General features: G+C 37.8%; 1 protein-coding gene across 1 annotated transcript; it reads right to left on the reverse strand.

The window, feature by feature from the left end:
* Positions 1 to 667: 667 nt before the first annotated feature.
* LOC109691620 (olfactory receptor 10AD1-like) lies at positions 668 to 3,941 on the reverse strand. The gene is made up of 3 exons (XM_074084849.1): positions 3,938 to 3,941; positions 3,341 to 3,407; positions 668 to 1,631 (listed from the first exon to the last, which is right to left on the reverse strand). The coding sequence occupies exons 1-3, from the start codon at positions 3,939 to 3,941 to the stop codon at positions 668 to 670; spliced, it is 1,035 nt and encodes a 344-aa protein (XP_073940950.1).
* Positions 3,942 to 15,044: the final 11,103 nt, after the last annotated feature.

The following is a 15,044-nucleotide window of genomic DNA, read 5'->3' on the forward strand; positions in this document are numbered from 1 at the left end:
GATTTCCTGACCTTAAGGCATTTTGTTATATACGAAAACCTACAGTATACAATATAGATATATCTTCTATCTTCGCCACTAATCCACATCTATTGGCATATAATACTCCCTCTTGCTATCTTTGGTAAGTAATACAAACCCATTGATTAATTCTTAGTTTTTCCTGGAACTTAATTGAAGAACTTTGGGACCACCATGCAGGGATGAAGAACATACCTTACAACTTATTTCTTCAACCTACTCATTCCACACATCCCCTTGAGGTTTTATCTACTCTTATTCCAAAGCAAAGATCCTATCACTTCTGGAAAATAATGGTCTCAAAACCATGGTCTGCTTTTCTTCTTCAATCACTTTCTCTTGAGATGCATGCCTTCTTTTTACCAAGTTATGAAATGAACTTCATTGCACTGGACTTGTTCCTATAGTCGTAAAAATGTGTTACTAAAAGATGTCAGGGAGGATCAATCTATGCTGGAAGTGATTTTAGAGAGATGAGACTTAGACATCAGGAGGAACTTCCAGGTTTGAGTCTGGTGTCAAAGAATCCATGAATATTCTTTCCTGGAGTCTTTCAGTGCTGGAGAGTTACTCTCCTGTCAAGGCTGGGAAAGGGGAAACCTTCCCCACTATGGGGAAAGGAGCTTCTTCTCCAAGGGCCTTCCTGCTAGACAGACTCTGCCTGGGCCAGGCTGGTTCTCCCAAGGGCCCTCCTCATGGCCCCCTTCATTTCCTTGTTGCGGAAACTATAAATGGTGGGGTTGCACATGGGAGTGATGATGGTGTAGAGGAGGGACAAAGGCTTGTCTTTGTCAGGTCCATGTGTGCTGCGGGGATTCATGTATGAGAACATAGCTGAGGAGTATAAAAAGATGACCACAGTCAGGTGGGAGGCACAAGTGGAGAAGGTCTTCCCCCAACCTGAGGAGGAGGCTCTGCTGAGGATGGAGGCTAGGATGCGGGCATAGGAAGTGACAATGAGCACCATGGGACTAAGCAGTACCACAATGGCGTCAGCAAAGATCAACTTCATGCTGACCTGAGTGTCCCCAGAAGAGAGAGCAATTACTATGGGGGCCTCACAGAAGAAGTTTTCAATGTGGTTGTCTTTGAAAAAGGGATTCCTAAATGAGATATACTCAAGAAAAATGCCATTGATGAGCCCAAAAGTCCAGGAAATACCCACCAGACAGACACAGACCTGCTGACTCATGATCTGGTCATAGTTAAGTGGGTGGCAGATAGCAACATAACGATCATAGGCCATAAAAGCCAAGAGGATGCATTCAGCCACACCCATGAAGAAGACCAAGTACATCTGGGCCATGCAAGAGACAAAGGAGATGGTGTGATTCTTGATCACCAGATGGGCCAACATCTGTGGAATCATGGTTGTGATGAAGCAGACATCCAGGAATGACAGGTGGCCAAGGAAGAAGTACATTGGGCTGTTGAGTCTGGGGTCTGTCCATGTGATGAAGATGATGAGGCCATTCATGGCCATGGCAAGGCTGTAGAGGACTAAGAAGATAATGAAGAGAAATGCCCGAGTGGAAGGGGAGCTCTTTTCAAATCCCACAAGGATGAACTCCGTCACTGTGCTACTGTTTCTTAGGTCTACCATCTGGGTCCTGCTTGAGGAGGGAGGACAGGAAAAGAACAAGAGATAGTTGTATAGTAATATAAGGTACTCACTTCAGCTCAGAAACCAACTATAAAACAGGGTGGATGAGTGGTGGTCAATGTTTGGGACTTAGTAAACTCTAATAAGTTAGATTTGAAATGGTATAGTGAAAATACCAGGATCAGTCATCACAGGCTCTGTAAATAGAATCATAATATTAAAAATTAAGTAAAGTGACACACTTTTCAGTAAGCCCACCTCATTTGCAAACTTATTAAACATATTTGACTAAGCATGGTCAAAACATAACAATATATTGAAAACATAAAAGAAATTTCAAAAACAAAAATTTTAAATTTCCACATGCACATTATACAGCTTATTTGAAGTGAAGAAGCTCTCAGTCATTCCATGTTATCATTAGTTGTGTTTAATCTTTGTGTGATTTGCAGTCTTTAATGTTTTGAAAATCTGTGTTCCCCAAAGCAAATGGTACCCTAAAAGGAAGGTAAAAGTGAATGTGCTCTTATTGCTTATACTCTCTCTTCAACAAAATTAGAGATAAGGGCAAAATAGTTTTTTCCTGGTAGCAAGGGGGAAGGGAGGGAGAGGGAGGGGGTGGGGGAAAAGGAGAGGGTGAGGGGAAGGGGGGAGAAATGACCCAAACATTGTATGCACATATGAATAAAAGAAATTTTAAAAAAGTGAATGTGCTTATTTTAAGTGATCAAGTGAAAATGATGTTTTTTGGAAGACAGGATGTCCTTTGTGGAAATTGGGTGGTGTTATGGGAAAAAGTAATTGAGCATCCAAAGCACAGTACTGACTCTATGTACCATAATTTTTCCTTATAGCATACTCCTTAGAACAATAAACCAGTGCATATCAAGGCTCTATTGTATTCTGGTTTGATAGTGCCCCCTGTGAATTACTGCCCTCAATATGAAAAGATTAGCCACTAACCAGAATGTATTCAGAGATGAAAAAATAAAATAGCTGTGCCTGGTATCCAACATCAAATGTGGAAAGATTAAAGAAATTGAGAAGTAGGGAGTAATTGAGGAGAGAGGATGGTGGTTATTAGTTTATAGATTATACTTAGGAATCACTTAAGAGGTATTTGAAGAAAATATGTTCAGTCTTTGTGTACCTAATTTAAGATGATGAATGGGTTGAAGGCTCAGGAAAAGAAAGGCATTCTAAATCTCATCATTATTCCACACAGGAGAGGGATTTGCACATTTCTGAAAGCATGTTGATTTCATCCCAGTAATACACCTTTTGCCTAGACTCCCTCTCCCAGAATTGCTCTGCTAGATCAGCCACTATTATTGTTGAAAATGAATTTTCCCAGAGACACCATATGCTGAATGCTTAGTTTCCGATGGTGGGGCTGTTTTGGAAGTTTCTAGAAACTTCAGGATGTGGGGCATAGATGGAGGGAGCAGGTTACTGGGGGTGAGTCCTTGGGGTATTGAGTCTTGTCCTGGACACCTCTCTCTCTTTGCTTCTTGGCCACCATGATGGGAATAGCCTCTGATGCATGCTCCCACCACCATGATGTTCTGCCTCATCATGGTCCCAGAATCAACGGAGCCAGGAACTATGGACTGAAACCCATGAAACCGTAAATCAAAATAAATCTCTCCTCCCTTAAGTTGTTTTGCTCAGGCATTTTGTCACAGTGATGAAAAAGTTGCTAACACAACCTTCTACGCTGTTCGTGCTGGAAATGGGATCCGGTTGTGAGCTCTTGCTTCCTTACCAGGTGACTGTTTTAGTTCTGGGGTTGGAGTTTATACACCATTAAGTGAAAAGGATTCAACCACGTCTGTGAGAAAGGAGAATCTATGAGCAGATCACAAATCCAACTTTTCTGGAAAGGACCATCAGAGAACTATGATCCACCCTTCTCCTTCTAGGAGTAAATCTTTTTTCTATCTACAGAGAAAGAACATTCAGTTCTCATGCTGTTATCTCACTACAATAACCTTGAGGAAGTCATTATGTTAATATTAAATTTCTGTTGCACTTTTCATCTTGTTTTAGAGTTAAGATGTATTAGATCCTTTCTACCTTACATGCTTACAGGTGGTCAGTATATTCCTGCTTAACTGCCTACTCTTCCAACCACTCCTCTTCATCTCTCTTCTACTCAAGTTTCTGTAACTCTCATTTTGCCTTCGGTGTTAGTCCTTTTTTCTTTTTTCTACCTTCTTACTTTCTATTTTATCTTCTCTTACTCTTTTCCATCTTTAGTAACGGTTACTTGCCATTTATGTAAGTGTGACTGAACTAACTCCCCTCTCTTACCCATGTTGTTTAATTTCTTATATTTTCTACTCTATTTTAGAAGCTACCTACTCTATTGCTGCCACTTCTTGAAACAGGTGTGAATGCCTGGCAGGTGAAGGCAGAGTCTCCACAGTATTTAGTTCTTATTGTCTTCACTTTGGGATGTTCTTACATCTAGGAGGGCTCAGAAAGGGAAAGGAGGAGCAGGAGCACTGTTTGGAGTGTGACTTGGAATCCTGCACTGTAGACATTTTGAGACTGTGGTGAGAGTTTGAGAAGATTGTAAGTGAGTTAGACTGCAGAGAAGTCTGTGACTTGATCAGGAAGAAATTGAAATTTGGCAAGAGGACTCACTAAGAACTACTTGAGGATAAATGGTTACCTGTGGTGTAGTATGCCAGAAAGAATATTCTGTAATACCCAGCATCTAGTGTCTTATTAGCTATCATTAGCCATTAAGCAGTCAAGCAATTGTCTAAATAAACCTGACAACATATTGGCAATAATATCCTACCTCATTCTGCTTCTCTGCAGTCACTGATATTTGTCACCAAATCACTGTGCAGATAACAGATATCATGGTGTTTGAGGAGTGGCTGGTCCATGGAGGATGGTCTGACCCGATGGACGTCTCTAAAAAAGAATGATATCTGGTGATATTGTTAGTTCTTTGACATCGGTACTATTATAGATTAAAGTCTACCTAAGTAACCTTACTAAGTTACATGACTACAGCACTTTGTCACATAGGAGTGAAGCATTATATACACCCTATCACCCTTTGTAAGTGCATAATCTTATTCTGTCTTCTTTCTCATATTGTATATTTTACTTTTTCAAATCTTTAAATTTTTTGTTTCCATGCTTCATTTAAAAATTATATGCTCTCCTGTTAAAGAAATACCAGCAAGAACATACATAGGAAATGTCTATTTTCTTTTAGCTTCAGACAAGCCATGTAATTCTGTAACAAAATACCCTGCCCTATGTGATTGGACTTTGGTCACATGAGGCGAGTGCACACAAGGGAGGTATGAGGATAGGTAAGAAAGCCAAAAAACATGATAATATTTGATGTCCTCAATGCAAAGGAACTAATGCAGAAACTTTAAAGCGACAGAGGCCAATAGGAGAAGGGGATCAGGAACTAGAGAAAAGGTCAGTTGGAGAAGAATCAACTTAGAATGTAACACATACATACATGGAAGCAATGCTAGGAATCTCCCTGTATAGCTATCCTTATCTCAACTAGCAAAAATGCTTTGTCCTTCTTATTATTGTTTATACTCTCTCTTCAACAAAATTAGAGATAAGGGCAGAACAGTTTCTGCCTGGAAGTGAGAGGTGGGGGGAGAGGGAGGGGGCAGGGGAGGAGGGAGGGGGTGGGGAGAGAAATGACCCAAACATTGTATGCACATATAAATAAATGAAAAAAAAAACAAAATACCCTGCCCTTTCCAATATTATTTCTGACAAAGAATCTAGAAATTGTTGTTATATCTTCTGTAACTAATCCCAACCTCTAAAATATTATTTTTATTGATGGGTCATGGTGACTTATAAACTGATATCTCATTTCTGAAAGGTTTATATATATATATATATGTATGTATATATGTTCTTTTCTTCTCTCTCTATACTCTTTTTTGTTCTTTCTTTTCTTGTGATACTGGGGTTTGAAATAAAGGCCTTATACTTGCTAGGCCAGTGCTCTACCACCCAACCCTTTTGGCTTTTCTTATTTTTCAAATAAAGTCTCAAGTTTATGCCTGGGCTAGCATGGACTATAATCCTCCCACTTATGCTTCCCTCATGGCTGGAGGACAGACATGCAAAACCTCACCCAGATTTGTCTTGGGGTCTCACTACCTTTTTTCCCAGGCTAGCCTGGACCTGCTACCTTCCTCCTGCTCGACATGAACCACTGCACCTGTTCATTCTATATTTGTAAGATTTCTTTGTTAAATCACTATTTTCTTTTTCAAACTGTGTAATGACTCTTTGGATTTCTGATTTATAGACTCAATCGTCTGTGATCTCATTTAAATTAACAATAATTTTAAAAGTTGTGCATATACATCATGACATTTGAGCCTACATTTTATTATTGTACCATAATGGTGCAATTAAGTATTTAGTCTCATAGAAGACCCATAATAAAGTTGGTTTGAACCATATAGTTGAACTCAGTTTGGCAGGAGAAAAGAATAGACAATGAAATTGAAGAAGAATAATAGTTGATTTAATTAACCTACTATTCTGACCCACTTTAGAACCATCACAAGCAAAATAGAAACTGCTCACTGTTCTAAGAGACTCTCCAAAGTGATTTGTCTTGGGGGAGCAATCACAAGACAGTGGAAGCAAGACATCTGGATTACTGCCCCCTGGATGACTATAGACTTAATGTGGTAAGAGAATAAAATGCTGGCTACTGTGAGAGGTCGGGTAGGGTGAGGAGTAACTTCTTCCATATTCCTGATGCTTCTGTCCATGTGAAGAGGAATGTCATAATGTAACAGTCCTGATCTTTGTTTCTCCTTCTTTCACACCATCTCAGAGAGGAGGGATTGGTTTAGTTGATTGGTGAATTTTAGAAATGAAACCTATCACATGTGTTCCTCCCCTTTCCTCTTGCTTGCTCAGAGGAGTGAGTGGCCTTCTTTGGTCACCCTTGCTTCATTTGGAAAGGCTCTCTCAATGTCCAGTGCTGCCAATGACTGGGGAATATGTCTGTCTAACTTCCAAATAAGGAAGTCCATGCCTGTTTTGTTATTAATAAAGGTGATACTTTGGCCTTTATTTGTCAACTCTTTATCTTTTCACTTAACTCTGAACCAGATGGGAAGAGGAATATTATTTATTGGGCCCTCTCTAAGTTCTAAATAATTATTTTTAGTAATATTATCTCATATATGGAAGTAAAATTATAAACAAAGAAATGTGATAGAGTCTGGGTTATAATGAAAAGAAACACTAAGCCTTTATTAGTTTGGCAGGTCCTGGAAGGAAAGAATTTTACTTATGCACATATTTTGAATTCTCCAAGCACAGTGCTGGTGAGTAAAGGAAGAGAGGTCTACATTCCATGACCCCAGGAGTGCAAGGAACAAAGTGTGCTGTCATGGACCAGACTGGTAGGAAAATGTCCCATTAAAATGTGAGGCTCTGATACTTGTCATATGTACTGAGGAGGAGCAGGACACATTCAATTGTTAGACACAGCATTTCTGTTGTTCTCTTAGCATGACCAGGCCCCCAAAAGTAAAATGTAATACAGTATTTTATGATTTGTTAATTCCATAGCATCTGTTTTGTTTTAGGCTTGAGATCTGTTCACTTGAGTTGTAATGAGTTCATTATCATTGACTAACTCATCTAGATTATTCTCTTAAAAAGTGCCTACATGGTAGATTTAACCTGGGGTTCATGGGCCTTACCATAGGAATTGGTGAATCTGTTTCAAAATGTCTGTGTATCTCTGAAATATTGCAGGAAAAGCTGTATGTAGTACAGTACTTTTCTTGGTGAGTCTATGATTTATCAACTACTCAAAAGCAACTGGAACTCACTTTTTAAAAAAATTTTTCTGGTTTAGAGAGTTGAAGCAATTAAATTCCCACAGATTCCCTTTTTTGGGGCAGGGCATGTACTGGGGATTGAATTCAGGACTTCAGGCTTGATAGGCAAGCTTTCTATCACTTGAGCACCTTTCAGTTAAACTTTTCTTCTTTAGGCTGAAAATAAAAATGCTCTTTACCTTGGTGATATTTTTTCCCTTAAAATTTTTTTTATCACATTGTTGTACTGGGGGTACTATCTTAAATAAACAAAAACGTTTTTTTTTTTTTTCAAAAATGGAGACCAGGAAGGAAAAACAGTTCCTTCCTAGGGGGGTTGATGTTATTTTTTCTTGAAAAATGTCTCATATGGAGATTGGTTGAGAGAGAATTGAGCATTCAATTCTACTACTAGTACCCTTAAGACTATAACTATTCCCAAGAAGACTCAAAGGAGAAGCTCACGTAAATAGGTTGGGGATTTGGCTCCCAACTGTTTTGTGGGAAGGATTCTGGCTCTCACGATTTGGGTGACTGGCACGGTAAGCTCTTTTTCCTGGGGCACTTAGAGGACTAAGAATATAATGCTAAAAGTAGCTAAAAGCCTCTTGATTGCTGTGTCTCAGGTTGCTTACTTTTTCAGACACTTCAAGGGAATTTAACCTGGGAAATTCCTCTATGGTACCAGGGTTGTTCCATTTCATTCAAAGTTAACAGAAATGATGGTTGGAGGAACATTCTGTCCTATAAGGTTTTTTAAACATTGAAACTATTAGTGAAGGAATATCATTTCCTGCTTTTAGGTTTTGAGATTCTTTTAACTTTTATTCCTGAATGTCAGGTTCACTTCACACTTGGTCTAGTATTAGACAAAGGGTGGCAGGCTGCAGGGTTATCAGTGTTTTCAGGAGAATCCATGGCTCTTCGTTAATCTCCTTCCTTAGTTAATGTTATTTTGAAATCCTTAGTCACCCAAGTCAGAAACTAGGAAGATACTGTCTATTCCTTCTTTCTAACATCCATGTTAAATTGCCATTAAACACTGATAAATATTCTTTATCTTCCTCTGCTCTGCAACAGGTACCCTGTATTCCAGTTACTACTTATGTTTTTCCAGACCTTCATGATTTTCTAAGCCTTGAAGTCTCTGAATACGCCCTTCTTGTCCCTGGAATTCATAGTCTGAACATTTTCTTTATTTGACACATTCCTGCTTCAATAAGACCAATCACAACTTTTGAATCCATAGTGAAGCCTTCAATAACTGCTAACCACCTCAGCCAATGTGAAATTGTTCTTGTTTCTGCCTCTGCTAGAAAACATTCATCACAGACTATGAGGTCTTCCCCTCTAGATTAGGAATGACTTGAATGTAGAGATTTTATATCTTTATCTTCCCATACTCTTCCAGCACATAGCTGGCTTTTAATCAATTTTTAACTGAAAAACTAGTAGAATAAATAGCATTCTGATATCTAATTTTCTATATTATTCAATGTTGCCAATTAATTAAATTTTTGAATAAATTCTTATAAGCCTGTTTTTCTCATTTGTTAAATGGAGACATACATGTTTACCTGGTAGGTTTGTTGTAAAAATTAAGAGGAAGTTTATTAATTTAATAAAAATGTGTGTGTGTGTGTGTGTACGTAAGCCACACAGAATAGTGTTTGCAATAGGGAAGGTACATAATATATTTTAATTTACCAATCCTCAAAGTATCTGGATAAATGAAAAACATTACTTAGGACATTTTTACTTGTAAATAACAATACTCCTAAAAATGCCGGAATCCTTTTAAAAATGAGATCTACCAATTAAAAATGTATTTCCTAAGCATTGTTAAGTGCTACAGATTCAGTGTGCTGGAGGAGCCATAATAGTTAGGATATTTGACAATGCATAGCACAATATGGTTAAGAGGTCTAAACAGAGCCTCAATAACATACTGAGGGATCGCCAAAGAAATGAGATAACAAAAAAAATCAGAAAAATGTGCATGAAGAACACAAAATCTGGTACAAGAAACTCACTTAATAATGACTGGCAGATTGAAAGAGATTGTTTTGGGGGAAAAGGCGTATGTGTAAAAAAAAATTTAAACCCAGAAAGTCTACTTTAAGTATAAGCTAAGGAATAATACCTAACCTTTGTGGAAGATCTAAAGAGGATAAAAGTAGCCATAAGAGACATTGTTTTAGTAAATTGAATTTTTAGTGGATATGTGATTATTAGGTTGCAAGGACAGATTCAGTGATGTAAGGGCAGCTCACTTCCATCTTTATTAAGAACATAAATGAGATTCCTGCCTCAAATTTAACAATGAGTGGACAGCATAGCAGTACCAAATATGGCCAATACTTAATAATTTTAAAATCAAGTACTTAACATAAATATATTGAGGTTATTTGAGAACTGAATGAAGATTTTCTTTGTTTTTCTATTTTGAACTTTGGATTTACAAGCCATGTATTCCCTTTCCTTTGAAAATTCTTCTGGTCAATAAGATTAAATGAACAGGTAGCCCACAGGAAGAAGGCAAAGGTGTTCGCCCTCCTGATGCAGCCCAGAGAGTATGTAGCTTGCTCTAAAGTAGCTTATCAGTTTCTCTGCTAACTAAAAATAAGAGAATACACACATTTTTTTATTAAATGTGAAAACTAACAGAATTTAGAAGTCAGATTAATAAAATGGAAAAGAGGGTCATTATCATTTAAAAATGCAGACATGATGGCATATTCTAGAAAGGGTTGAGCCATGGAAGTAACCCTGCTAAAAAAAAAAAAAGGGAAACCATGCTCTTACATAGGTCCTTATTAGTGAAATCAGGGTATTCACAACCAGAAATAAGGGAGAAGGCACAAGTTGTAGTGTTACTTGCAAGACTTGTTCATGGAAAGAATCAAGTAATTGCATTTGGTGGTAGGTATCTCACATTAGGAATGTCAGAGGAAACTACAGTGATTCCTGTAGTGATAGCCTCTACCAGGAACAAAAAAGAAATCAAAGAAGCACTATCCATAAAAAAATACTCTGCAGGATCAAAGAGCTGGTCTCTAAGGTCTCTCTGATCCTGAGGCTGTTGCTCCAGCCCTGTTATTAGAAGGATAAGGCCAGGCTCTAACTATATCCTTAAATAACCAGAAAAGAATAGCAGTTTTCCCATCCATGTTTCCCCAATGATTTTACATATTACAGAGAAAACATTGAAATTACAGCATTTTTAGAGATTTAAAAACTTGATCAGTTCCTCACTGCAGAGAAACTAATACATAAACTTTAAAGTGATAGAGGGCAATATAAGAAGGGGATCAGGAACTAGAGAAAAGGTCAGTTAGAGATGAATCAACTTAGAATGTAACACATTTGTACATGTAAGCAATGCCTGGAATCTCCCTGTATAGCTATCCTTATCTCAACTAGAAAAAACGTTTTGTCTTTCTTATTGTTTATATTCTCTCTTCAACGAAATTAGAAATAAGGGCAGAACAGATTCTGCTTGGAAGTGAGGGGGGTGAGGGAATAAGGAGGGGGTGGGTGTATGGGGGAGAAATGGCCCAAACACTGTATGCACATATGGATAAATGAATAAAAAAAATAAAGGAATTTTAGCTGGGAAAAAAATACATAAAAACTTGGTAAGTAATTTTGAAATGTCATAATTTTCACTAACATATCTACATGAATCTTGTGGAATTTAGGAATAAAATTGAGAGACAAAAAATAGTAAACTGCTGTGAAATTTTTAATAGAATTGTAGAGATAAAAGCACATGGATCTATTTTGCACAGACATTTGGAGGACAGCTATATAGGTTTTATGGAAGGACAATGATCCCTAGTGTGAGTCCTTGTAGGCTTCTGCTGGAAGCTCTATCATAATTTAGCAACCATTACAATGTCTTGCCAACTCACTTCTTGTTGTCTTACCATTTTCTTTTATTTTTTATTTTAAATTCATTCACATTTCCCTTTTCTTCAATCTTCTGTTAGACTGACTATTACAGAAAGCAGACTAGAACCTTTGTTCCTCATGATGCCTTATAATGTTACTTATGATACAGGTTTGTCAAATTGAGTTAAGTTGTAAAAGTGTTCTAATTTCATTGTTTTCATATCAGTTTTTTCTGCCTTCACATTACTTCATCTGCCTCTTTGCTCTTCGAACCACTTCAATTTCTCCACATCCTTCTGAAACTGAGGGTCTCTGAGGTAGCCACAGCCTCTAAGATGACTGGCCAGGGCCAAGAGTTCTAGATCTGCCTAACGTGACATGCCAGACCCCAGTTATGAGCCAGATCTCTGTCTTAAAGGTAAATGCAGTCTACAAACTCTTCTGGAAGGTCATTCTTATTGATCTGCATTAATGGGAGACACCACAAATAATAGAAATACTGAAAATAACCTAGAATGGATTTTTATGAGAACCTAATTCTATATTGTACTTCCCTCCATTTCATAAGACTTGATCTTCTTCCATCAAACCTATTACTTCTCCCAGCTGAGTCCTAAAGTGAATCTACTATTGCATTAGAGAAGCTCAGATAAGACTAGACTGACTTATATGTCTCCTTCTCTTCTCAGGTCACCTTCAATATGGAGATTTAAAAAAAGAGTAAAAGAATCAGAAAACCATAAGAAATAAGAAGGAAATTATGTGCAAAGGTATCCATAATAATGCTTCTATAAATACTCAGAACCTGTGTGTATGTTCAAGCATGGGTGAATAAGAAACTGGGGAGAAGAATTTAGTAAAAGAAGGACTATTGAATATTAGAGGACTATATAATTACTAGAGCTGATACCTATCATTGGTTTGTCTGAGCTATTTTGTTTCATAAAGTGCCTTAAAAGTTTAGAATGACTCAAAATTGCTTATAGGAGAAAAAAAAGAGAAAGAGTGAGAGAAAATAAGAAGAGGAGAGAGAGAGAGAGAGAGAGAGAGACAGAATTACAGAACCTATACCAGAGAGAATTTGTACTATCTTCTGTACTGAAAGGATATAGAGGAGGAAAAAGCTAAGAAAACACAGAGTTCTAGACTAAGAAGTAGGTGATTTTAAGTGATGAAAATGTGTATATTCATGAGATTCAGAAGTTCAAAGCAACTCATTATCAAAAGAGCAAATATCCAGATTAAAAATAGGCAAAAGGCTTGAATAGACATTTCTCAGAAGAACACAAATAACCAACTGACATATGAAAAAAAATGTTCAACACTCCTAATGATCTTGGAAATGCATATTCCAAGATAGAATTTTTGGAAAGGATGTGGAGATCAGAGAACCTTTGCACTCTGTTGATGGGAATGTAATGAGTTCAGTCATCAAGTTAAACATTATAGAGTTTCTGCAACAAATTAAAACTAATTCTACAATATGATCCAGTAATCCACAAGCAGGCATATATTCAAAGGAAATGAAATCAGTATGTTGAAGAGACATCTTCACTCTCCTTCACTGCAGCATTATTCACAATAGCCAATACATGGATTAATCATGCACATCAATATATGAATGTGTTTTTAAAATTTGTCATATATGCAAATTAATACTTTAAAAAAGTACAAAATTTTGTCATAAGGAACTACTTAGAGTACCATATGCTAAGTGAATCAAGCCAGGTGCAGAGACAAATGCTGTATCACCTTATATATGTAATCTGAAAAAGATGATCACATAGACACAGAGAGCAGAAAGGAGGTTCCCAGAAGCTGAGAATGGTAAGGGCAGATTGGGGACATGTTGGTCAAAGGACACAAAATTTCATTTAGACAGGATTAAAAAGTTCAAGAACTCTATTGTGCAAAAATTGTTACTACAGTTAATGTGTTGCATTCTTGAAAATTGCTGAAAGAATAGAGTTTAAGGGTTCCCATAACAAAAAAAATGATAAGTCTGTGAGGTAATGGATATGTTAATTAGCTTGGTTTTACAGCATATACATGTATTAAAACCACTTTGTGCACTTTAAATGTATGAATATTTATTTGTTAAAATAGAATTCACAGCCTTACTTTGAGTAATTTTTGGGGCACAAAGTAAAATGAGTTATTTCAGGATAAAAGACTTGCAAAAAACCTGACAAGCACAAACATAAAAAAGGATGATTTGAGAAAGACTGAGATGAAAGTAATCAGTGATAGGGGAGAGAACTCACTAAACAAAAGAAAAAGGAAAAGGTGAAAGCCAAAGGTAGAATTGCACTGAAATAGAGGGAGACAAGAAGAGTGAAAATATAAGATAGGTTATTGTAGAGAAGTAATTCCAGAGACACAGGTACCAATCTACAGACAAGAAAACAGAATGGAGACAAAAAGTGAAACATGGAAGAGTCCGAGAGACTGACCAGCAAGCTGGACATGTCTCTGGTGATGTGTGATCAGAACTAAGGAGTCAGGAATTTCCCCAAGCTCTAGAAACAAGAGATTGACCCAGGTTGTCTTCCCTCCCCAGTCCATGGAGACAGACCTCTGCAAGACTGACTTGTGCAAACTCATCTCAGTCACATCCAAGCCATCTGCCCCTCAACCAGTACCAGAAGGGCAGTGGACAGACTGAGAGATCCTGACAGAAATAAGGAGGGGAGATATGGAGGTAGTGACTAATGGAAGAGAGTCAGGAGAAGCAATGCCTGAGCTAGACACCTAGGGAGAGAAACGTTGAGCAAGGGGAAGTTAATGGAGTCAAGATCTGCAGCATCTCCATCATGGCACTGTGTTTAGAGCCCTGTGTGATGTGAACACATAGAGTTTGAGGGAGCCAGGAAGCATTCAACTCTGGGGATACACACAGAGACAAGGTCTCAGCAGAAGTGAGTTCACACACTGACCTTGTTCATGGGCTTTGGCACACACTGAGGAGGACATAGGCTGTGTTGGTTTCAGGCTCAGAAGAGAAATCCAAAGGTAAAGAGTGAGGGTGCAATTGTTTTGTTGCAAACCAGCTGTTCATTTATAAGGCATCTGGGCTCCTTCCTCTTCTGCTTGCCATCTCTTCCCATCTTTTTCATTCACAACACACACACACTCACACACACACACACAGAGTCACAAGTTTCTAACTAGTTTCTGTTGGGAACCAACTGTCATAAGGCCAAGTAATTTTGAGACCTGACCATTCCAGCCTGATCCCTGGGGATAGTCTTGTAGTTCTTCCCAAGACTTCCTAATAAGGTCATGCCTATGGCAGGTGGTCTGGAAGGTCTAACATGGTCCCAGATTTTCCTAGGACATTTTTGTTCCCTTTATCAGGGGGCTTGATCGATAAGGAGGCATGGCAAATATTATGATACTAGAATCCTGTTTTAAATCTGTACCCCTTTAACACTTTATTATGTCTCAATTAAACTTTGAATTATTTTTTTCAAGGGTTTCTCCTGACATCATTTTTTGTGCCTCAATTAAAAATTTACCATTGTCATTATACTATGTTCAACTGAACAGTAATCACTGGCTGAGCCCCCAGCTGTGCCAAGACCACATTGACTACTCTGGTAATGTGATAAACAGACAAAAGATCTCCCTGATGGAGCATACATATCTGAAAAGTTGCTTCCCTCCTAATT

This window comes from Castor canadensis, chromosome 8 (genome assembly GCF_047511655.1).
Source record: "Castor canadensis chromosome 8, mCasCan1.hap1v2, whole genome shotgun sequence".
Lineage (NCBI taxonomy): Eukaryota > Metazoa > Chordata > Mammalia > Rodentia > Castoridae > Castor > Castor canadensis.